This window comes from Mesitornis unicolor, unplaced genomic scaffold (assembly GCF_000695765.1).
Source record: "Mesitornis unicolor isolate BGI_N332 unplaced genomic scaffold, ASM69576v1 scaffold57, whole genome shotgun sequence".
Classification (NCBI taxonomy): domain Eukaryota; kingdom Metazoa; phylum Chordata; class Aves; order Mesitornithiformes; family Mesitornithidae; genus Mesitornis; species Mesitornis unicolor.
Window position 1 is genome coordinate 1 of NW_010194085.1, and position 25,815 is coordinate 25,815.

General features: G+C 42.7%; 1 protein-coding gene across 1 annotated transcript in view; it reads left to right on the forward strand.

Moving 5' to 3' along the window:
• Window positions 1–1,020: 1,020 nt before the first annotated feature.
• Window positions 1,021–25,815, forward strand: part of LOC104543124 (serine/threonine-protein kinase WNK2-like) — a gene marked incomplete at its 5' end in the record, with an annotated part of 56,734 nt that continues 31,939 nt past the window's right edge. Inside the window, 10 exon segments of the mRNA XM_010187660.1 lie at window positions 1,021–1,109; window positions 1,979–2,198; window positions 4,902–5,190; window positions 7,907–8,103; window positions 10,799–10,951; window positions 15,850–16,041; window positions 17,090–17,629; window positions 20,171–20,485; window positions 23,307–23,356; window positions 25,581–25,746. Of these exon segments, the coding sequence (XP_010185962.1) occupies window positions 1,021–1,109; window positions 1,979–2,198; window positions 4,902–5,190; window positions 7,907–8,103; window positions 10,799–10,951; window positions 15,850–16,041; window positions 17,090–17,629; window positions 20,171–20,485; window positions 23,307–23,356; window positions 25,581–25,746 (2,211 nt within the window).

Below are 25,815 nucleotides of genomic sequence, written 5' to 3' on the forward strand. Positions count from 1 at the left end.
TATTATATACTATAATATATATTATTAGGTAGTATATTTTGATTAATTGTACAGAAAGATGGCATAACATATAAACTGTTATTTAGCCTGAGAACTTGTATACTTCTCCTACAGTCTCTCTTTACATTGGTAAGATATACGTTATTTATTTAAGGGGCTATGTACTCTGAGGAGGATCATGCAGAGTTAAAGATCTTGGTCTTGAAATGTTAGAAAGTAGGGAGAGGTGACTTGTGACTGCTCTAGAAGTATGTGTGTTTCTTTTAAATCCTCTCCATCCTCTTATATATATATATACATATATATAAAGCTGTTCCTGTTGCACCTGTGTCAAGCCAGAGCTCCCTACGTGGAGAAGTGAATTCTGCTCCTCTAAGATTTCTTCTGAAAGGAACAGTTGGGTTTTCTCCTTGACACACAGTGTTCGTAGGGTGTCTGTTCCAAATCTAGAACTGAACACTGTTCCCAGCAAAAATGTTAACATTTGACAGATTTAACTTGATTTGGATTTTAAGGTTGGTTTTTTGGCTTTTTTTGGGGGGGTGAGGGTGTTGAAGAGTGTTGGAGACATAGAAAAGCAAAAGATTTGTGGGAAATAAGAATATGGATTATTACACGGGTCTTCATTTAGCATTTAGAGAGTTAAGGCAAAAACATAAAAGGGATAATTTTATAAAAGAGTTATTTTGAAAATTTAAAATGGGCTGTTTCTTGAATATTGACTTCAGACTCTGCGGGATTTAAAATTTAAGTTTGCAAAGGTTAATAAGGAAAAAAGAGAGATTTGCCCTGTGTATGGCTGAGTTCGTGTACAATCTTATGTGCTTATTTCTAAGTGCAGTGGTGCTTAAAATTGCGATAGCCCTAAATCTTCAACTCAGTTTTACATTAAGACTAACAACTTCAAAGTATTAGTTGCTCAAGGGTTGAATTGACTGTAAAATGTAGGGAAGATATTCTTAATTAAGAGATAAAATGTAATTCCTTTTCAAAGTAAATTGTTTTTTTCTGTCCTTTTAGGGTATAAAGCCAGCAAGCTTTGAGAAAGTTACCGATCCTGAAATTAAGGAGATAATTGGGGAGTGCATTTGCAAAAATAAAGAAGAAAGGTTTGTTTCAAGTAGTCAAGTTTTGCATTAAGTAATGTGTATGTGGAGATTTCAAAGCTGTCTGTGAATTTTTGCTCTGGCCTCTGGGTCTTCCCTGTGCAGGAGACAACGCACAGTGAAAATGCAAACATAAATGATGACTGCTTTCCTGCATTATAATGTCAGGATAATACAATAAATGCCACTGTTGTGTCCTCAACCTCCCAACCAAAGAATGAAGTCATAAAGCATCGCTGTGGACGTGTGAGCTAGCATATTCTGGCACATTCTGGCATTGCTGTCCATAAAACCTCACTCAGGAGGTTCTGTGTGGAGCATCAGGTTTGGTAGAGATTGACCACGAGTGCGACGTGGTAGAGCCTTCACCCCAAGCTGTTATAGCAGATTTCATTGGCCTCTGGGTGTGAAGACAAATTGTGCCTTGTTTCCAGCTTTGGTTTTAAAACCTAATTAATCTCTTATACTGGCCTGTCCTAGATTAGTGTGTCTGCTGTTCAGTAATTCATTACTTTCACAAATACGGTTTTTAGGCACCTCAGCTGACTACCTAGAGGGAACCTCTTTTTTAGTACTCGTTAAGCTCAGATACTCAAGAAAACTTGAGCAAAGCTATATTCTGCATTCCTGTACGTACTTAAGGTGTATGAATATTGCTGAAGCTTTGTGAAATAGGAAACAAGCATCATTTCTTCAGCAGTCCTCAATAATGCTGGAAATACTGCATCTTTTTGCTAAGAACACAAGTTTGTTATGGATGAACACCAAACATACTATAAATATTTTTGTCTTTAAGAGCAGTTTCTTATCAAAGACTTCTTTGAAAGTGCTTAAGACTTGCAGTATTTGAATAATCTTTATATCTGTTGCAGATATGAAATTAAAGATTTATTAAGCCATGCCTTTTTTGCTGAAGATACTGGGGTAAGAGTGGAACTTGCAGAAGAAGACCATGGTAGGAAATCCTCTATTGCCTTAAGACTCTGGGTAGAAGATCCTAAGAAACTGAAAGGAAAACCCAAAGATAATGGAGCCATTGAGTTTACTTTTGATCTGGAGAAGGAAACTCCTGATGATGTTGCACAAGAAATGGTAAAATAAACTTCTCCTGACAAAAATGTATATATATAAATTAGTGCATAAATCTCACAGGACAGCAGGAACAAGTCTGGTAAAGTAACTTCCATTTAAACCATGCCAGGTGTCTAGTTTAAGCAGTTTGCATTGATTTTCAGAATCAATGCTACAAGAAAGGGATGAACGAGGAAGAGCTAATAACTGAAAAGTACTACTTACCAAGAAAACAGATGCATGAAATGGCATTTCAAATTGCTTAGGGACCATAGATCTCTCTTCTGCTTTTATATTGTGAAGACTGTTTTCCCACTCTCTGTTAGCTGTTTAATGTATTTAATTTTTTTTAGAATCTGTTTAGTTGCAGACCGCAACTTGACATAAATTAGAAGAGGCTGAAAGCTCAGTCACAAAATTGAATTCTTCAAAACTCTTCACCTTTTCTGTTGGTGTTCCTTAGGGGGAATGTAGATGAGGAAAGTATGGTCAGCCACTCTATCACTAACCAGAAGTAGGAAGCTAGATTCAAACCCACTGCACAGGCTTGGGAATAAGCTTTGGATTTTTTAACACATGAGTTTAATTTGGTGAATTTCTGTATCTTCCTAATATGTGGGCTTTTGTTAGAAAACCTATTTTGTGTTTGAGTTTCACTGTGTATTCCTTGAACTCATGTTTTGGAGGTGTCTTTACTGCAGTTGTTTAGGTTTTCTAATGTCACAGAAGCATAAAATCAGCAAGCACTTAGTCAAGGGACTGAATTTTTCCATGCTTGCAGAAATGTTCCTATTAAAATCCCTAGGGATCCCATTTAATGACTCTGTCATCACCACTCCTGTTCTGCTTAGGGAGGCACTCATTTTGGTAGTGTTGCCTTACTCTGCTTGGACCCATCACCATGTACTCCAAATTTAGTGGGAGAAATTCAGGCTCCTCTTGTGTCCTTGTCCTTAGTTTGGAGTAGGTCCAATATTCTTTGAGCAATGTGTTGTTACAGAACTTGTTTCATTTAAAAGTTGCTCTGGTACACTTACTTGCTGTTATATTTTGCATTTAAATATTGATGGCAGTATTTGGTGTTTAGAAGTTCTGTAGGTTACTTGGCCCATAGTTGTGTTATTTTGTTTGGAAGAGGAAATAACTGTTGTAAAAATGTATGCTTAAAAGGATCACTTCCAAACTACTGTGAATAGTATTTCCTTTCCCAAATGGTTTTAAAACCTGTATTTTACTATTACAATAACAGTTACCTAAGTAACTGCATATGAAATGCTTTCAAAATTGAGGCTGTTGCAGGAGAGGAGGGCAGTGAAGAGGGACATTTATTCATAAATGTCTTTTTCTACAAATTGTGGAACGCGAAAGCCGTGTGCTGTCATCAGTTTGTGTTGCTTCATGTGCAGGAGACCTTCTGACTATGGGGAATCATTTCTCATTATTGATGGATTTTCAGTAGTTGACTGTTGGCAGCCTGTCCAAATGATGTGGGCAGAAGGAACTTGAAAACTTTCTGGCAGGTTTGCAACCAGTGTGGACTGTAAAATAGCCTGTCTTTATTGAACTTCATTCTCTGTATAGTGATGCAGGGATAAGAATTGTTTGAAACAGAATTGCTAACGTGGCAGGTTTGCAGGGCCTTCGCAGTCAGCTTTGTCATGAAGAAGCAACTGGGCACATTAGTTAACACCATACAAGGTTCTCTGGACCTGCGTGGTTCTCCTCTCGAGTAAGTCCCATCCTTTGTTAGCATTTGCTGGATCATCAGTTCAGGAATGTCAGTAAGGTCTGAGGGAGCAGGCAGTGGAAAATACCCAGCTCCATCTGCAGCTGGATTTTAAGCTGCTTTGCACCTGTTAATTTTAAATACTGACAATCTAAGCTGTAAAACTGCACACGAGCAAAGAAGGAAAACCTTTAGATTTCCTCCATGTATATAAGTGCCTCCAAATCTGTGGAATACGCATGTTAAGAATGTAGGGAGAGCAGACAAGTCTCTGGTAGGTCATTATTACACTAAAATTCATACTCTACGCTGTAGGAGATTATGCAAACAAATAGTACAAAGATGAATTTCCATTTTTATCTGGTGAACAGTTGAATTCTGAGAAAGCCTGGTCCCATTTTCAGTCAAATTTGACTCATGATAGGCTTTTTCTTTATGAAAGTCAATCAGTACTGACTGACTTTACCTCTTAAGAGAAGTTAATTTGAGATAAAATTCTTTTAATATCTTTTCCTTCATGACTTGCTGTGATATCAAGCATAGCAATTTTGGAAACTATTCTGGAAAGGTTAAAGCAATAATTTCTGATTAGTGGTAGTATGATTTGCTCCAGTTGCATTGTTCAAAGAGCATTTTTCAGAAGTGTTTTTTCCTCTTCTGAGTATTCTGTTAGTCTTTTAAAAAAAGAGGAGGGGAACTCCTCTGCAGTTAAACTGGCTTTCATCTTCTCAATGGATGTTAACTGGTCAATAAATTGACCCAATATATATTCAGGTCTTAGAAATAACCTATTGTCGTTTTTAAATGGATTAGAGATAGAAGTTCTGTTCAAAAAAAGGCCATCAAGGTCTTGAGTTCCTGTTCTTGTGAGGAATAAACATGTACTTCATGTTATTTAAAACTGATATCTTCTCTATTAGGAAAAGATTGGAGTAATACAATGTGTGCATGTGCATCTGTGTGCACATAATCTTGCTAAGCTTGTGCCTCCTCTGTAGATTGACTCTGGATTTTTTCATGAAAACGATCTCAAGATAGTTGCGAAGTCAATACGTGACAGAGTAGCACTAATACTATGGAGAAGAGAGAGAATTTGGCCGAGGATGCAGTCAGAAGAACGTCGGGACTCTGAATGTCTGGAGAAGTTGAAGACGCCGCAGGCGCAGCAGGTCCAGGTCACTTACCTTTCTCACACTGGTCACCATGTCCTGTCGGAGTCGGAGGAGCCTGAGGCAGACCAGCATCCCTTCCAGCAAAACCTGCCCACCAGCGTCACATCTGTTGCCTGTAAGTCTCATGTTGGTTTTGTGGGCGCACGGTGATGGATGTCCAAGGGTGAAAATCAACGATGATCAGAGCTCAGTGGTGAGAAGAGCTGCTGTGTGTGTGCACAGTAGCTCAGGGAACAAAAGTGTCTCTGACAGTCGCATAACAATTTTGAAAGAAATAAAGTTTCAGGAAAAGCGATGTTATCTTGAGGTAGCTCCTCCTTCAGTAGCAATCAATGCAGAAAACGTAATGTATTCATAAATGGAAAAGCAAGGAGACATGCTGCTAGACACAAAAAAGACGTGTTTTCTGTGCCAGGTGGTGAGATCAACACTGAAGTTTGCGTGAAACGCAATTTCAGAGACTGCAGAAGTTGAATTGGCACCAGACTGGTCAGAGCAACTGGTGGATTTTCAGATGGTGTTGGCAATGTGGAGATGTTTAGTCAGAAGCAGACCTTGCTGGAACCAAAGCACTGCAGTTTCTTGTGTTTTGCAAGTTCCTCTTGATGGCTTGTGTGAAGTTTTGTGTGAAGCTGTGCAAAGGTCTGCAGCAAAAGTATCCATCTCTGAATGTTCCACGATGTAATTCAAGATTTCCCTGTTTTGTCGGAAATACCAACTGTGGTTTGGCCATGTGTGTTGGGAGCACCAGACCTTGTGGGTAGACACTGTCGTTATTCTTGAGGTCCCTAGGTCATGGTGCAGGTGCTCTCCCTGATCTCGAGGCTCTCAATTTTGTCCTGGGCTCATGGCCTTGGAGCAAGGGAGTGATCTGATGGTCATTAGGCAGGTTAGAGTAAGTGGTCCCTCTCGTTTGTCCAGGACCTGGTAAAATTTTTTGAGAGTTTCATTTTTGATTTTGTTTGTTGCTTTTTTTTTCCTGGCCAGTTTCTCTGAGAAAATTTTATGTATATATTTTGCTTACTAAACTATTATCATAATGTTTGTGTTTTACTGTTCTGGATTTTTATGTCAGCATATTTAAATTAAAGATGCATTATCTTTAGCAAGGAGACGGATGCTGCTTTAATTCAGGTATTGTGTAAATCTGCTTTGAATACTAAGGTAACCAAGTGTGCCTCCACAAACAGCCAAACCTTTGCAAGACAGGAGAAATGGCCATATTTGCATAACTCTCAGAATATCTCAGTATTTACAAAGCTTTTTTTCTGAAGCTGAAATGATCTAATTTCATTTTTTTAATTTCATGCTATTTGTTTCCTTTGAGAAACACCGTAATTATAACTCTCTTTTTTTCCAGTGGTACAGTGAGACTACTTGTGCTTCCCATGGTTCTGTTGGACATGAGTTGGCAGAATTTTATGCTAGATATAAACCCACCAGTTTATTTCCTACTCCTCTTCAACAATTCACTATCAGATGTCTTTGAACATTTTCTTAGTGATGTTAGGCCTAAGGCCTCTATAAGTTACTGCTCTAAGATCTCTTATAATAATCTGAGGTCAAATGTAAAATGTAGATTAATAAATGTGTGTAATGCACATTGTTCTATAAAATCTGAGGTTGACTCACAGCTTTTACTCTACCATCATACTCTTTTTTTTCTTTTTTTTTTTCCTCCCCGTTGAGGTCTTAAATAATTGTTTGTAATAAAATGGAAGTGTGTATGCAGCAGAAATCCCCACCACCTTAGAGTGGGGCCATGTTGACTCTTCTTAGACATGAGCTGCATAAATATAGAAAAGAGTTTAATTTAAAAAAAAAATGGTTGGGAGAATAGTTTGCAAATACCAAGGAGAAATGTCACCTCTGGTGCTATTAAAAATAATTTGTCATCTAAAAACCAAACAAGTAAAACCTTATTTGGAATATGGAAGAACAGAGAAGATAGAAAGCGTCAGAAAAAGAAATAGCATTTAAACTTATCTGTAATGTAAGCAATTTTTTGGTAACTGTGTTACAGTTTTCTTTCAGTTTTGAGTTTAAAATCTCTATTACAAGCAATTTGTCTTTTGGATACTTATAGCAATGGTCTTAATTGTCTCATTTGATTTCTCAAATGAAGAAAACAGTGGCTTATACTCAAGAAGAACTGGGCACCTGTAATTTAGAGGCTTCAAAAGTCATGAAAAGATGTTTTAAAATCAGCAATACTCAGCTGTACAGTTAAAAGGTTGATTTCTGTTGGACAAAAGATAGGATGCTTGCCTAGTGCCCGTATGGCCAACTCTGAATGGTACCCCTAAATCACTGCAACACTGCAAATTATTTTGTTATCTGTTCTTCGTATATATTGCTATATACTCAAGTAGGGTATGATTTGCTGAGCTAATAAAGCATATGGTATAAAGAATTTTGTAATTTTCAGTGCTACTAATACAGAGGATGCTAAGTCAGTGCATCCCTGGGAGTTCTAACTCTAAAAGACTCCATGATCTATTATGAACGTGACAATTGGGGTTTCCTTTCCTTTCGTCTTACAAAGTCTATAAACATCTGCAGTTCCTAATGTCAACCTAATGCCCTTTAAAGGAAACATAAATGTGCCTAAAATATCAGCGTGCACAGGAATCCATGGGGATGGTTTTTGGCTTAAGAAAAGCAGCGTGTGCCTTTTGTAGAGAATAACGTTTGAGTTGTATAATGTATTTATATAATGGAAAGGGCTAGGGTAGTAAAAATGCTAATTACATAAACCAGTGTTGACCTTGCTCTAAAATCATTACTTGAAGGTTTGGAGTTGTTTAGCTGTTTTAATATTGTCCTTTCAGCCGACAGCACATTTGACAGTGGCCAGGGGTCCACTGTTTATTCCGACTCCCAAAGCAGCCAGCAAAGCGTCATCTACTCGTCCCTGCCTGAGCCAGTCCCCCCAGCTCTCCAGCGGGTGTACAGCCCCCCTTTGAGCGAGAGCCAGCCTGCGCCCCACAGCCTTCAGCAGCTGGGCCACTACCAGCAGCCCTCAGGAGTAAGTCTCAAGCTTTTCAACATCATTTTGTGTCCTGAGTTGTACTTAATGGCTCATTTATATTGTGTTTGGTAGGTGTGGACTCCAAGGCTTGTTTTATATCCACACTCACCTCTGTCGATGGTGACTTGCTCAGTGATACGTTCCTAGTTGATCTGAAACGTAGATGGTTTTTTGTCCAGCGGTATGTGCCATCCTGAAGATGTGCTTCACTGGCAGCTGGCAGACTTTCAGTAAAAAAAGCTTCTTAGCAATCCATTGTCACTGAACTACGTTCACTGCAGTGATTAGTTTTAAACTTATGCACGTGTTTGAGAACTGCTCTGTTTGGCTTTGTTCACTGTCAGTTTAGCCACACACTCTTGTTCCGTCATTTGTTCAAGAGCCTCCTGAGTCTGATGTTTCTTCCAGTCATGACAAGGGTCACCCATCCAGTCACTGCCTCTGTGACTCTGGGTTTGGATTTAACCTTGCACATAGACAGCGATGTACTTCCATTACAGAGGCTCCAAAATCGAGCATGGGTAGCCCAGTCAGATGTTCGCACTTGCTCACCTTTTCGTGCTGTTATGACCTTGACTAAAAGCAATTAATGGAACCACTGGTGCAAGAACAAACACATGCGAATGAATGTAAATCTTCAGGAGCTTCCAGTGAAAGGCATAACGTGAGCGCATTGCATCCTTCAGAAGCTGTGGCAATGCCGTGTTCCCATTCCAGCCTGCACCCATTACACATGGTGGGCAGTGCTCGTGCTGCTTTTCACCACCACACCGACCCTGTTGTGGCTTTGATTCCAAATGCAGTGTCCTTTCCCCAAGAACCAGGAGAGGAGAAGGAGTATCTGCAGACTGGAGAAGAGGCAGCAGGCGCGTTATCGCTGGTGGCACTGGAGACCTCTGCAAACCCTGTGGAGCTCATGGTTCCTCCATGGCCTTGTCAGACATGCCTAGCCTGGTTATTTCAGCCTAGCCAAGATCAAAATGTGTCCAAAGTCTTGATGTCTGTTGAAAATGCTCCCTACCCAGGTAGCCAACTCCCTCGGTATGTCAATCTCTCCTGCACATCAGCAGGCCATGGGGCAGACACTTAGGCCTGCCTGTGTTACACGAGTCTTTACAATACATCATTAGCCAAAAGAGCAGTTATTCTCCCGGGAGATGTGCAGGAGTTGCAGAAACCATGCTGCCTGCTGAATCCTCTGATGGCGGAGAATCCTCTGACGTGCCGGGGCCATCCCAACCCTGCTGTAAGGGCTGCGCTGGCAAAGCACGGCTGGCACAGAGTGAGCTGGAGGGTGCAGCTGCCGTGAGCAGTGGAAGCAACCCCATTAGTAAAAGTGACAGTAGTGATGTGGTAGGTTATTTTTTTTGTATAGTTTCATCCTATTTAACTTAAGAAAATACAAAATGTAGGACCAATGTCTTTTTTAACCTGGTTGATCTGGATTTCTCTTGCATATTTGGGAAGTGCATAATTTTCCCTGGTTTTACCTTATATTTTCCAAAATGCGTACAAGAAATTATGAACTGTATTTGTGACTGTGTTGAAATGATGCTCTGTTTACCTGAAGGAAAAAAAAAATCCACCCTTGGCATCTGTAGCCAACTCCCTCTGCTGTGGAGTCCCACATGGCTCTGTGCAGGTGTCTGCTGGGATCCATCCTTCCTCCTTTCGTGGTCACCTGAAGCTCTGCCTGAACAACTCTATCAATCTTGAGCAGACTCTTTTGAATTAAATTGAGCTGTGCAGCGTACTCTTTTAGAGCAGACTCATTCTTTCCATTGATAGGTTTCAGTAATTTTAACCTATATGCATTACTTTTTTTTATGACTGAGGGTTTGGCAAGATGATAACCTTCATTCATGAGCAAAATATTTCTCATGGCCTTTTATTTTCTGATGGCCATCCTATATATTCTTCCTCTTGCAGTAACCTAGGTTAAAAGTTCCACGGTTTGAAAATCTCGACAAACACAGGATAAAAAAGTCTGACTCAAAAGCTTCTATTTTCCAAGAAAAAAGAAATCATTGTATTTATCTGGGAGATTATTTGCCAAGATGACAAGCAGATAACTGGAGCTGTTTTAGGGGTTGGGTTTTTTTTATGCTTATGAGCCTCAATCTGACATGCTGCTTGTTTTTCATTCATCTCCTTTGCTTGAGCTGAAGTTTTAGGGAACCGCTGTTGTTCCAGAACTTATCTGAATGTCTTTTTAATATGTTTGTTTGTTTGTTTTCACTTCCACTGTGGTTTTTATTTGTTTCTCATTTCTGTTTGTTTTCTTGGCATCCATTTCAAGCAAATTACCTGTTTTTTAGGATGATAAAGGTTCTTTATGAAATTACAAACATCTTTGTGACGATAAATTTCTGTTTCACCCAGTTAACGCCTTGTCGTTGCTGTTAGTATGGTCTCAGTCACTGTGCATGTGCTTTCAGTGGTTTTGCTGGTCTGCATGCTTGCTTCCAGAAAGAAATGTAATGCAGCTTGGTTGTCTTATTTGGAATTTGCCGTATTTTTTCCATGTATTAAGTAACTCTCCATTCCTTGCAGGTAATTTTTCATATTTTTCCCCTGTGTTTTCAACCAATTGTTTAAATTACTTCAATTTAAACTTCACTTGCAAAGATATTCTTGATGAAGTTGTTGTCGCAGGGTGACTCTCCTCTAAAGCAGCGCTCTTCCCCTGCAGCCTGGCCTCCCCGCAGTGCAGCCTGCGCCCCAGGTGCTGTCCCAGCGGCCTCAGCACTACCAGGAGCCGGCGATGCCGTTCCCCGTCGTCCAGCCCAGCACTGTCGCCTCCCTGCCACTGGGACAGCCACAGCCTGTGCTGGCCAGCCAGCAGGTGAGAGCTTGGCTGCTGCCAAAAACCTCTTTTCTCATCCTGTTCCTTACCCATGCTCTGCTCCAGCCCAGACATACAGCAAGTTAGAACCACAGCATGATTTGAGTGGGAAGGGACTTTAAACCTCCCCTAGTCCAATCCGCCATGGGCAGGGACACCTCCACCAGCCCAGGCTGCTCACAGCCCCGTCCAACCTGGCCTTGGACACTGCCAGGGAGGGGGCACCCACAGCTTCTCTTGGCAACCTGGGCCAGTGCTCACCAACCTCACAGGGAAGAATTTCTTCCTAATGTCTCATCTAAATCTCCCCTCTTTCAGTTTAAAGCCATCATCCCTTGTCCTATCACTCTATGCCCTTGTAAACAGTCCTTCCTCAGTTTTCCTGTAGCCCCTTCAGGTCCTGGAAGACTTCTCTAAGGTCTCCCCACAGCCTGTTCTTCTTCCGGCTGAACAACCCCAACTCTCTCAGCGTGTCCCCATAGGAGAGGTGCTCCAGCCCTTGATCATCTTTGTGGAAGTGTTTTAAACTATTGAATTCTTGAGAGACTTAGAGATGGGGCAGAGGGTGTTGGGTTTGAGGGGTGGCAGGCATGAGGACAGTCGTTGTGCAATACCTTGAGATGTCTTGATGTAGTTTAGAACTTCTATGTTTAACAGCATCCTTGCTTTGTTTTCAGTGTACTACCTTGGTGCTTAAAAATCAAGGAGTTTGCTACTTATTGTGCATTATTGTTAGGCACCTATTTGCTAAAAGGTTAGGAAGAGACCTTCTTGCTCGGTGTCAATTGTCATTAAGTCCTCAGCAATGCTGCTTTCTTGTGCATGTAGGTTAAATAGAGTTCAGTGTCAGCACCCTCCCCAGTAGCTTTTATATTCCAAGAGAAGGATCTTTGTCCCTCTGCATTGTTTCCAAATAGGAATTCTTTGTGCATTTTGAATTACCAAATTCCCCCTAAAACCTGAGTTTTCTAAAGGTATTTACAAACCACGTCTTTCCAGCAGTGGAGGGGCAGCTGCAAAGGCTGCAGTCGCCTCTTCGTGCAGAGGTGATTGGCCATAAGGAATGTAGCTGCAGACCTGTGAGACCTGGTAATTCCTGGTTCATTTTTGTAGTTCTACCAAAAACTTGACTTCCTTCAGTAGAAACTGCTGACGGGGCTGGGGAGTGCCTATGTAGTTTGTGACAGGCATCTATCATACATCTCCAGACCTTTTCAGTGATCAACTTCCATCTCACAGGTTACCTTTTTTTAATTTTTAACATGCCTTATTCTTCTGAAGCATCTGTAGAGGAACAATGTAATTTGGTTTCTTTGAAAAACATACGCTGATGTGAAGTTTTGTGAAATACCAGGTTTTTTCTAATGGGCAGGGATCTTCTCATGATTCTCTGAGCCAAAATTTTTACACTTATGCAAATGTAGGACCTCACCAGTTGCACAGATCTCTCAAGTGACCTCTGGAGCTTTATACTGACAGTTAAAAATCTGTTGTTTATTTTCCCCCATAAGTAAATGCTGGTTTGGAATAGAATATTTGCCCAACTTGCTCAATTTTTTTCATATGCCCTTTCCCCACAGCATGGCTGTCTCTTGAAATAATTATATCCCTGATACTAAAAGGTTTTAATAACTTGGCTGTCTTTGTTTTCTAATCTTGCTGGGAAGCTCAATAAAAGACTGACTTTTTACAGTATTATTATTACAGAAATAAGTAAAATGGTAAAGTTGCTGTGCAGAACTTCCCAGCCTTAGAGACAGAAGCAGGTTTGGTGTTCCCAGAGTCTCCAGGCATGCTGCTCTGCGCAGTGGAGATATGCAGTCTTTTGTAAGGGAACTTTAGGGCAGATCAACAAAAGAATGGGAAATCAGGGTGTGAAAATTCATCTGCCTTACAGAATGCAGTGTATTGATCTTGTGTGAATATACACTCATGGTGCAGACACATGGGATCAATGCTACATCTCCTAATTATTTTTTTATCCCAATTTTGCGTGTCTGCATTTAGAATGTAAAGATTTTAATGAGGCAAAGTTAGCACAATGCATTTGGATATTTTCCCCTCCCTATGCCTCATCGTCAAGTGTTTTGTAAAACACAAGTTGAATTTGAAATGCGGGCTTTAGGAAGCTCCTTTGTTCTGCGAGCGCAATTTTTCTGCTTCTAATGCAGCGTCCTCTCGAGTTGAAGGTGGGTGGAGCAGCTGGGTCGGTGTGCTCAATCCTTGGTTATCTGGGGCAGCCTGTCTGAGCTGCAGATTAACCCAGCCTGGGACGCTGAGGTACCTGAGCTGGCTTTGGGTGCTGGCAAGGCTTATTAGCTCCAGCCCAGCACCGGGTGTGGGTGGCTGTTCTGCACCTCAGGTTGGGTTGGGTCTTGGCAGGGGTCTCCCATGCTGCAGAGCTTGTGCTGTAGGATGAGTGGGGTCACTGTGAGTGCCTTGGGTGGGCTCCATCTCAGCTGATTTGGTCTGTCCCATCACCAGCGCCAGGCTGGCTCCTGCTGAGCCACTTGTTTGCATCGGTGCTGCCGTTCTCTTGAGTTTGGCCTGGACAGGCATACTCCTTGGTGGGTAGAAAACTGGCTGAATGGCCAGGCCCAAAGAGTGGTGGTGAATGGAGTTAAATCCAGCTGGTGGTCAGTGACAGGCGGTGTTCCCCAGGGCTCAGTACTGGGGCCAGTTCTGTGTAGTATCTTTATCAATGGCATAGATGAGGGAATCAAGTGCACTCTCAGTAAGTTTGCAGACGACACCAAGCTGGGCAGGAGTGTTAATCTGCCTGAGGGTAGACAGGCTCTGCAGAGGGACCTGGCCAGGCTGGATCGATGGCTGAGGCCAATTGTATGAGGTACAGCAAGGCTAAGTTCTGGGTCCTGCACTTGGGTCACAACCACCCCATGCAGTGCTACAGGCGGGAGGAGGAGAGGCTGGAGAGCAGCCTGAAGGACCTGGGGTTGTTGATTAAAAATCAGCTGAATATGAGCCAGTGATTTGCTTGGGTGGCCAGGAAGGCCAATGACATCCTGGCCTGTATCAGCCATGGTGTGGCCAGCAGGAGCAGGGCAGGGATCCCTCCCCTGTACTGGGCACTGGTGAGGCCACATCTCTAATCCGATGTTCAGTTTTGGGCCCTTCACTCCAAGAAGGACACTGAGGGGCTGGAGCATGTTCAGAGAAGGGCAATGAAGCTGTGGAGGGTCTGGAGAACAAGAATTATGAGGAGTGGCTGAGGGAGCTGGGGCGGGTCAGCCTGAAGAAGAGGAGATTGAGGGGGGACCTTATCACCCTCTACAGCTCCCTGGTAGGATGGGGTAGTGAGGGGGAAGACAGTCTTTTCTCCCAGGTAACAAGTGATGGGATGAGAGGAAATGGCCTCAAGGTGCACCAGGGGAGGGTTAGGTTGGATATTAGGAAAAATCCCTTTACTGAAAGGGTTATCAGGCACTGGCAGGGGCTGCCCAGGGCAGTGGTGGAGTCACCATCCCTGGAGGGATTTAAAAGACGGGGAGATGAGGTGCTCAGAGACATGGTTTAGTGGTAGACAGGTTATGGTTGGACTCGATGATCTTAAAGGTCTTTTTAAACAAAATTATTCTGTGCTTTGGGATTTTAATTGGATAAATGCCCCTGCTTTCCCAAAACCTGCAGTGTCAGAAGCTGCAACCCAGAGCCATGTCATCATTTTTTTTCTTTTTTGTGGCAAGGTGAACACTCAGGCAGGGTTAATAAATGCTGCAGGAGCTGAGCTGATGCTGTGCTGATTCGGTGCCATCTCCAGCATGTCTTGCACTGCCTGTGGCATTCGTTTCAGCTCTGCATGCTTGATACAAGTTGCCAAATACTCCTGTGTTCACTGTTACATACTGGAAACACACCAGTTGTGGTTCAGTTTTAGCTATTTAAGAGTGGACAGCATCTTGCTTCCTTGATATATCTGTAGTTTTACTATATGAATACTTAAAAACTGGTTGAAGAATCCTGCCATTAAAAAAGGGCAGAGCAAAATATGATGATGGAAGTGGCAAAGATGAAAAATTAGAGTGCTTGGTTATTTATTTTAAACTTCCCATCAAGCATGGTGTTAGATCCTATGTGCTGCAGAGCCTGGAGCAAGTAAGCAGCCCTGTGGTCCCCAGTAGGTGAATCTGGAGCCAACTTGGTGCCTCAGTGCCATGCTTCTGAAACAAGATTTTGGTTTTTTAAGTCCTTTCAGCATTCAGTAGAGGAACTGCAGAAGGAGATACCAGTAACATGGAAAATGCCGAAGTTTGTTACTGGTTATTTTCAGCTTTTTTCATATTATGCAGCTTTTTATTTCTGTTCCACTGTATAAAATCTGCAGGCCAGTGGAGCACTTTTTTTCCTGGAAGGGTAAAACTGCTTTTTTGGCTGCCACATTGTTGCTACAGTACTTCAGAAATAACTGGGATCTGGCTTGTACTATAATTATTGTGTTTTATTCATGTCTCAGATAATAAGTGTTGTGTATTTCAATGCCTGCTACATTCGGTAGTCAGCTTTTGAACGCCAAGATTAGCTGAGTATAATCTGCATAGTAGGAATGTTTTAAGTTAGTAGGTGGCGATTTTACAGGGCCAGCTAGAACAGTCTCCTGGATTTAAAGAGTCTGAGTCACTACAAATAACCTTTCCAAGACAGTTAGAACTTGTCTTTTCAGGTAATGTACCTTGCATTTAAATGTGTGTTAAACATAGGCTCTTGTACAGTGTTTAAATTAGGAGTGCCCTTCTCTTCTGTAAACTATCCCTGCTCTGCACCACAGTTCTGTTCAGGCTGTGCGCCTTGGACTGGAGTGAAAAGGGTGCCTGTGTCCAGTGAACTCATCTTTTTGTAATATACAGGCTCTAACCTCATTTTATTCTTCTTTTCTTCCCTAGCAACAACCCATATCACAGCAGGCGTCTCTGCAGCAGGTGCTTGCCAGCCAGCCAGTTTGCCCACTCCAGCCTGCGACCCACCTCTTGCCCCAGTACTCAGCGCAGAGCTCTCAGGTGGCAGCCACCAGCACGCCGCTGAAACCCCTGCAGATTTCCACCGTGCCACAGCTTCCGCCGGTGGCCCCTTCCCAGGTAATATCTTTGAAAACCGCGTGTGAATACATCCGTTTGAGTAAAGCTTTCCAGCTAATAATTAACTTGATTTGCAGTTTTTGTGTGGCTGTTTGGAATGCATGCCAGTTTAATTAGTCTGTAGGAATATAGCTTTTTCTTGATTCCTGTCTTTTTCTTTACTGTTTCTTTTTGTTTGGTGAAGCAGAAATCTCCTTTGTGAGTAATCCTGTGTCATGCCTATAGAGTCCAGTTAATGGCAGTTACAAAGTTGCAATAACTGCTTTCTTTTCTTTTTTTTTTCCTTTTTTTGCACCTTCCCCTACAGCATACTCTCTTCCCCACTCCAGGCATTGAGCATGAGAAATTGCCCATTTTTTTTTCCTGTTTCTGAGCTCCTGACTACCCCACTTTCCCCACTGCCCACCCACCCTCCTCCCTAGCTCTCAGCCCTGTTTCAGTTTTCAGGGACAGAGCCTTTCCTGGGCCTGGCAGGGTTTGCTGGTGCTCTTAGTGGGTTTGCTGGTGGCAGCCACCACGATGTGAAGCAGCTTGCGCCCAAGGGAAGGCACAAGCTGCTTCCGTGATGACGACAGTCTGTAACGTCATGGGGAGCTTTTGATTGTAAAAGCTCTTTTATGGGGTCTTCCATGCTGCCTGGGTCGCAGCTTGTTTAAAGACAAGGTTTTTGTGTTGTCTTACTGAATTTTGCATGCAAGAGTTTTGCATTTTGTCTGGTCCAATTTCTTTACATTTCTGTTAAAATGAAAGCAGCTTTTAATTAGTATGTTGCTTGAAGGCTTCAAGCTAGTGTTAGAAATAGTTTTAAGCTTCTAAGGTATAAAAATGTCCCCCTGAAATGAAATTCTTTCTCTTTTAGTAACGACTTAAGCATAAATCAGTTTTTATTACTGTTTATAGACCTTGGGAAATGAATGGAAGTGATTAACAGACAGACATAATTATCATTATGACACAGGTGGTTTTTACATACTTGTATGGCAAATGAAACTACTTTGTACCATCAGCGAAAGCACTTGCAATTTATGTGATATTATATTTTTTTCAGATTCCTCAGTTTCCTGTCATTCCTGCAATCACTCCTCTGGCAGGACTTGACAGCCTTCCTCCAAACCTCTCTGATTTACCTGCTGCAAACGTGCCCCCCATCCCTGCTCCTTCTCAGTATTTCGCTCCGGCCGTGATTTTGCCCAGCCTCCCCATGAACCCCACGCTGCCCCTGGCCCCCAACTCCCCTGCCCTCCCCATGCAGGCCGTCAACCTGCCCCACACCACCGTGGCTTCTTTGGTCTTGCCCTGCCAAACAATAGTGCCAAATATGTCGGCTGCTACGATCCCATTGCTTGCCGTGGCTCCACCGGGAGTGCCAGCGTTGCCCCCGCACCCCGGGGTGCCCCAGCTCTCCCAGCAGCAGATGTACCAGACCACCTTCCAGCAGATCATTCAGAGCGAAGCGCCCTCTCCCCATCACACGCAGAGCACGCAAGCAGTGTCTCAGCCGCAGCAACCTCCACCTCCTCAGTCACTTCAGCCAAGCATAATCCATCCTTCCGAACAGCCTCTGTCTGCGCCTGGGGCTGGGCACCAGGTAATCATGGGGCTGTGTCCATCCTGGACCCTCGGGTGGTCACCGAACCCGGGACTCGCTCCGTTGTATTCATGCGATGGGGAGGTTTTGGTTTGGTTTTGGTTTGGTTTTCTTTTCTTTGCTCTTAATATGGTTTGTTAACTTCTCAACCTTGGTCCTGGAGGTGTTTGCTAGAGCTGGGAAGTCAGGTGAAGCAGGTGAGGTCTTAATCCAGGGACAGGAGAATCTCGAGGGCACATAGGGAATAATCTCATGGGCTTTGGAAAGCACACAAGAGCACTTCTTGAATTCCCTCTTCTTCCTTCTCTCACCTCCAATATGAAAGTTGTTGATCTCCTGTGGCAGGAGGAGGGGCTGAGCCGTGGCAGCAGCCGTGCAGCCTCGCTGGTGCCTTTGCTCCTGCTGCAGAGGCTGTTGTACGCTCACGGCAAAACTTGGGTGAGCTGGCAGGGGTGACAGAGTTGTTTTGGAAACAACAACAGAAAACAAACCTGTTGTTTTGGGAACAACAGCAACAACAACAACACAAACTGCTGTTTGTTTAAAACAGCAAAGGGAAATGGCCATTCCATAATGACTCCAGAAAATGGCAAGGAAGGGGTATATCAGACAAGAACAAATTCAACCTGCAGATCCTTTCCCCCTGAAAAGAAATGAAGTGCAAAATGTAGTTTCTAATATTGGCACTATTTACAAGAGAGCTGCTTCAGGGCTTGTTGACAGAGTCTGTAAATACTTTGATTGCCGCATCTGTGATATGACAACGTGAAATGCAGGCTGACCCAACAGGAGAGAGCACTAAATCTGTTAATAATAGCGTCCCTGAAAATCTGTGTTCTACTACATCACTTTGCCATAACATATTGATTAAAATTCATAACATCCCATTTCAACCTGCCATATCATGGCATCCTCAAAGCGGTACATCACTTTTAGATTTCTCTCTTCAGCCGTATATTTGGTACAGAAATATTGTTTGTGAACATGCAGGCAGCCCGGAGCCCAAGATGGTTCCTGCCGAGCTCGTTGGCCATAGCGTCTCCAATGGCTTTAGAGGGAGTTGAACCTGTTACGCACAGCAAGCACGGCAAACACCAAAACTGGAGAACTGAGATTCCCAAACAGTCATTTCTGGCTCAGTCATTATCTGTCAAATATGTATGGAAGAATTGCATAGTAGGTTTTTTTTTAGGATAAACAAAATGGACAAGTGCAGAAGAATATTAAAAAAACTTTTTCTATATTTTAGAGTACTTTTATTGGGGAGGTATTTCTGTAAACCAAGGCTTTCCAATGCACTGCTGCTTTGGCAGTTGATGTTTAGCACCTCTGAGTTTACTTTTGCCCAGGTAAATTATACATGGAAACACTTTGTGAATTGTTCTAGTTACATTAGAATTGTAAAGAAAATTTCGCTGCTCTCCTGTACTGTACACCACAGTTGCTTTTCTGTCAACCTCCACTTAGGCAGTCATGTAACTGTTGTGTGTTGCAAAGGACACTGCATCTTTTATTCCAGGTTTTAACGTGGGTAAAAATACAATTCCAGGTCATATCCAGAATCTGCAAAGAACATGCAGTAATAAAATTGTGTGGCCTAGTTCTCATTTGAGTCTTGATATTTTTTTAATAAATTCTTCAAATGGTCTAAATCTCTAGGTGATGGTACTTTAAAAAAAGTAAAAATTAGGCAAAGTTTTTCCTGGTACTAAAAAGTCTTTTTTCTTCCATATTTTTCTTTCTTTCCTTTTTTCCTCTTCCCACAAGCTCAGTCCCCTTGGAAAAATACACACTGTACCTAAAAGGAGAATGTTCTGTTCTTAAATGTACACCCCAACAGAACTGTTATGCAGAATAACAACAGCGTCTCTAAGGTAGCTGGCATCTAATCACATCGGTCCAGTTCCCACAAAGTGCTTACGCACCCGAGTTATTTTAAAGCACTGAAGAAATCCACCGAGAGAAATGAAGCTTCCTCTGTCGCAGAGGCGTTTGCAGGGTTGGGGCTTAGCATGTCAAGAGTTAAGTCGTGTCATAAATGTTTAAATGGAAAACAACGGTTTAAATGGAAAATACACTGGTGTATATTTGGTAAAACAGTTAATTGTGTGGTCTATGCCAGCTACTGGTTCTACACATAAACCAGATTTTTTTTAAAAAATAATCCTCATTTAGATTATGGGTAGAACGTCTTTTTCTCTGCATGGACACTGTGGTACACTCATTGAAAGCAGAGAAAACTATCTAGGATAGTGAATTCATAATCTAAGATTTTAATTTCTTAGCAAAATATGGCTTTGTTTCCACAAATTAAATAGCACTGGAGCAACACACACATTGTCGTAGTTACACAGGGAGAATCCTTAGATTTCTGTTTGGTTGATTCAAAGCAAGTTTAAACTTTTAAGCAGTTACGTTTCCAAGCAAAGACCACACAAATACGGTCTCGCTGCAGAATTACACCCCTTTCTCCAGCGTTAGTGCCTTGTCGCGTCAGTCGCGCGCAGAGATGGGGTTTAATGGCCATGTGTTGTGTCCCAGCAGCTGCCTGGCCACCCGCAGTACGCGCTGGAAGCTGGAGCCCAGGCGCCCGTGCTGCCCGTGCAACCTTCGCTAGTCATGTCGCCACCTTTGCAGTTGCAGCCTGACCCGCTGCCTCCCCGCGGCGCTCCGGAAGGCATCGCCCAGCTCCATGGCAGCCTTGCTACGGCGAGTCCGCCTGTCCCCATAGATCACCCTCTGCCTCTCCAGCCTTCTGCTCTGCTGCAGCTTCAGCCCGAGCTTGCCCAGCCGCTGGGTCAGCAGCTCCCAGCTCCCTGCTCAGCCGGCCAGGCAGTCGCAGAGACATCTCAAGAGGTAGAGCTGTTTCCTCCAAAGTATCTCACCAGCTTCACACTTAACCTTCGCTCTTACTCCTTGGTGAAACAGTGAGCTCATTTCACAAAGGAGATTGGCCCTGCTGGCCGTACGGAGCCGCTTGTCCTGGGTGCTAGCACCTCTGGGTCAGCAAAAAATTGGCTATTTCAAAGGAACCTGTAAACTGCATGTTGTACCTTGGAAAACGGCTCCTTGAAGTAACGAGGCAGCAGGACCTCTTTGTCCATAGCTGAGCACAGGCATAGAGCTAGAAATTGCTTTCTTTAAGTGCTGTGGGTCTGTAAGAAGCTGTTCTGTAGCGTTGCATCCATGTTTTGTCCAGTCTTGTTTTAAATGTTTCAAGCACTTGTGCAACCAACCGTCATTTGCCTTAAACTTTCATAATTTGATTCTTCACTGTGTAAAAGCTCTTCATGCTCCTCAGCTTGAGCCTTATTCCCATTTCATTTAGCATTGTATCCTTCTGTATTGCCCAAATTCTAGTCTAGCCCTGGGGTTTTTGTTTCTTCAGATATTCATAGGCATCCCCAATTCTCAGTGGTCATATAAGCAAGATACATTTTATTGGTTTTCTTTATAAAACTGTCAGTTCCTCCTGTCTGCTATTTTGACTTTTCTTTCCACTCCCATAATTGCTTAACCTTCAGTCTTGACAGAAAGTCACAGAATGTTTCCTTCTCTTTAACTCTAATGGATACCCATAAGAAAAGCAAAACAAAGAGTTTGGCATTTGTTACCAGATTTTTGTAACTTAGAATGGAAATGTCCCTCAGCAATTCTGCTTTCAGAATTGTCCTTTTTGAGGCTCTCTGTTCTGAGCTACCTTTCCTCCCAATGTAAGTTTATATCGTATCAAACTAAATCTCATTTTTTGTTTGTTTTTACCTATGCTTCCAAGCCCTTGCCACATGCCTTGACCACACAGCACAAGCTATGCACTTCATTAGAGGCACAGCTTAACTCCTCTTCCAGACGATGTTCAGTAAGGGTGCTGCTAACTGAAACTGGATTTGACTTCCCCATTTTGCCTGTCCTTCTAGTGACAGTCTAATTCTTGTCAAATGAATATTTGTGCTGTGACGCAGGACTTTTCCTGGAGAATTTGTGGATCCTCTGGGTTAGATACAGCAGAAATGGTAGAACCAGTCTGTAGTGCTTCACTTGCCTAAACCCCAGTAAAGCCTGGCTGTGTCAGGTGTATCCCATACTTGAGGTATTTCTCCTCCAACTGCCTTTTTTTCTGTACACACAGCTCCTGGCAGGTTCACTGCTGATGCCAGAGCTACAGCCTTCAATGCATTAGGGATTCAGGAAATACAAATAACCTTCATTGTTATTGTGCAGTGTGATATGAGGGATACATGTTGTCCTATGTTACCTGAGAGATCCATGCCTGCTGAAGCACGTGTCTGTCCTGTCACTTTATCATAACCCTAGGAACATTTAACCCCTGTTTTGCTAACTTCATGCTCATATTTAATCTGTAAGTTAACTCCCTTCTCTCATTCAAATTAAGAAACCAAGCCAGTATCGTTGGATGGTCAAATTGATCAACGTGCTCCCCAGGCTGATTTTATAACATATATTGCTACGGTTTTCTTGGGTGTAAAAGGAGTTTCATATCTGTATGTATTTAAAACACTGCATTCTGTTGCTGCTCTGCCGTAACGCTTTTTTCTCTCATCTTCTGTTTAAATGTGTGGCAGTACTCGCATCCAAACCAATCTGAACTAATCAGGCAAATGAGATTTTGTAAGGCACTTGGTGAAGTGCGTTACTAAAATTCAGATACATTATGTCTGTGTTCTCACTGTTCATTAATTTGGCAGTTTTGTTGAAACTGCAGTCAAGCTCGGCATGGCGTATGTGTGGCATTGTAAGTGATGTGTGGGGGTGACTGGTTAACCACTAAGCTTCTCACTTCGGTCTACCAGCTGCTTTGGTATTCAGATGGCGGTTAAGGGGCTTGTGTGCAGCTGTGTTTCTATAGAAGGACTTCATAGACACGTGTTTGTCAAAATATATATGTATAAATATATATATGAAATTATATATATTTATGAATATATTTGGGGTGTGTGTATATACATGCAGTTATATACATGCACAGGTCGGGATGTGTACCTGTATGGTAAGTGTTGCAGTAGGGCCAGTACCATCGTCATCACAAATTCTGTGAAAACAGGCATAGCTGATGTGAAAGTCGCGCTGTCAATGTCTGTCCTAGCATTGCAACCAGTGAAGAGGGAAGCTTTTAGGGAAAATTTCTGTTGTGTAGAGAGCAAGAGGACATGATATGAGAGCCATGTTTTTAAATGATGAATTTTTATCTTGTAAGTTCCCCAGAAATTTTCACAGTAAAGCAAATACAATGAAAATACTTGGCATAGTTCAAGAAACTACAAAACAGTGAAACAAATTAGCTTATACTTTATGTACATTCAAAAAAAAACCAAAAGATTGGGTAGATGCTGATGTGGAATTGTCCTGCAATCAGGTTTTTCCACTGTGGTGAGAGCTGTTTTGTTCTTTCACCACCTCTTCTGCTTCAGAGACAGCAGAAGTGGACTAGCAGCTTAGGGGCTCTGTCTTAAAAAGGAGTTGTGTACAGATGTTGATGCTTTGGACAGAAGCAACATTGGGAGGGTACAACGGGGCATTTATTTTTTAACAAGTTCCAAGAATTAGTTAAGCAGAACAGTTTAGTGTTACTGATGTCTCAACAGCAATGCTTGCTTAAAGGTGTTTTTCATCTGCTGATAATATGCATTTACTTAAATTACTTTTTCTTACATTTTAGGAGCAGGCAATACAGGACAAACTTCAGACTCTGTCACAGAGCTGTGAAAGGTATCATTATAATCTCTTTTCTTTCTGGAGGCTGGTTTTCCTCTCTACAAGGCTAAGCCTTGGAAAAAAAGGCTAAGCTTGGAAAAGCCTGGCAATTGGCTTGGGAGAGGAGCAGCAGGAGGTGACCAGGAGAAGACAGAGGGGCGCACACCTAGTCAGAAAGGCGCAGCTGTTGTGTGCAGAGTGCCCATTTGAGGTCCTGCAGCTCTTTTAATTCTTTAGTTTGGGTGTTGCATCCTAGCCTCGATGTATGTACAACAGCTTTCATTTCAGCGTGTGGCCTCTATTTGTTAAGATAACTGAAGTGGTACAGTACCTCCTTTGGATGCCCATGAATCTGTATAAAGACATGCCACGCTGGTTTAATTTGGTGTGTGGTTTATTTCCTCTTTGCACTCTATTATCTTCCATAAAGATTTTTCCCCAGGTATGTAGTGTCTGGGTGAGAGCTGTGTGTTGAGCCCCTCCAAGGTATCGCTACAAGGGTTAGAGCACACGGCCAAAGCACACTCTGTGGTTTTGCAGTGCCTGAGGTCACGCTTAAGCCTAGGGATGCTAATGGCAGAGCTAATGATAAATAACCCGCAAAGCTAGCTCTGCACTCCTCTGAAATAAAAGCAAATGTCAATTTTTGCCAGCCCTCATCTGCCTGTTTCTGTGCACAGAAGCTAAAGGGGAAGCAGCAAGGTTTGGGAGGAGGCAGTGGGGAAGAGCTCTGGAGAGAGAGTCTTACTGCTCGGCTGGATTGGGGCTGACTGGGGACAGTGGCTGCTGCTTCGAGAGCAGGACTGCCCTCCCCAGGCATCTGCTGCTCCCGTCTTGCCTCAGCATCAGCAGTAAGCCAGGCTTTTCTGTGGTTGGATATGGATAAGTGTCCTTTTTTAATTTTAGATACAAATACTGTGTGTTCATAAGCAGCTGAATGCCTTGCCCGAAGCAGGAACCAGTGCCAACTTCATCCTTATTGATTATATAAAGCTTTGGGGTTAGGATTTTAGTGACACTTTTCTATTTTCCTGAATAGACGAGTTAAGTGTATGAACTTTTAAACAGCTCTCTCTTAATGTTTTCATTTTACCCCACCAAAAATGTTAGCCTAACACAAGTCAATGCAGCTCTGCAACCTTAAAATGGAACCTTTTTTCCCTCAAGAGTTTGCTGCTTTTAAATACTGTGTGGAAAGTGACATCTAATTTTTCATGACTATAAGTTTGTTCTGTCTATAAATAAGATTTAGTCAGATTTTCAGTCATCTTTTGAACTGTCATTTGAAAAGCTGACTGTCGTGACTGCAGCAGCACGGAGGGTCTGTGTCAGCACCCTCACAGTTGTAGAGGGAGGTCTCTTTTTTTCCAGGGGCACTGGTAACTCAGTGCTGGAACTGGATTGTGCTTTTGTAGAGCAGAGGTAGCAGCACATAAATCAAATGGCTGGCAGTTGCAGCAAAGATGCAATCTGGAGTGTATCCTCTGCGCAAAATGCGTTTGCTTTCCTAACGTAGCAATTATGCATCCAAGGGAATAGAAATAACCTGGTTTGTGCAACTAATGCAGAAGAAGGAAATAAAGGCCTTAAATTTAAGCAAGGAATCCATAGGTTAGACTTTCATTCCTTTGTGCCTTTATGGCTAGATGAACACAGGAATAAATTGCCTGGGAAGGTTTTGAAGCTTTGTAAGATGAGTTTACACAAACCTCTGTGAGGACTGGTTACAGCTGATCATACCTTGGGGTAATAAATAGGCCAGATGGCCTTACAAAGTTCCTTCCTGATGTGGTTTATGAACCTCTGAAAATTTACTGTAATTTGCTTGTATGTTGATGTTTTCTGCACAAGTCATTTCAATGAGGTTGCCCAGAGAAGCTGTGGGTGCCCCCTCCCTGGCAGTGCCCAAGGCCAGGTTGGACGGGGCTGTGAGCAGCCTGGGCTGGTGGAGGTGTCCCTGCCCATGGCAGGGGTTGGGCTGGGGGAGCTTTGAGTTCCCTTCCAACCCAAACCACTCTGTGATTATGAGGTGTGGTAGCCAGAGTTACTTGCCTGGCCTGGGAGTAGTTCCTTTCACTTACTGATTGTCTTTCAATAGCAGGCTCAGTTTGCGCCAAAGGAGTGCAGATGTGCACTGGTTTTTTTTGCAGTCTCTGTTGCTGTGTATCTTACCTATGCCTAACTCCATTGTACATGATGGTGGTTTTATTTTGGATTTTTTTTCCTTTCTGTTACAAAGCTACATGAGTCCAGATGTTGCTTCGGGTAAGGAGATGAGTGACAGCTTTGAAGGAGCAATTGGAAGTGGAAAACAGGAAGGAAAGTCTTCAAAGAAACATAAAAAATCTACACGCGCTCGTTCACGCCAGGAGAAGTCCAGCAGACCCAAACTGACCATATTAAATGCAAGTACAATCTCTTTGAGGCTAACCTGGGGATTCCTTTGGCCTTGCTGGCAATAACCATTGTGAACC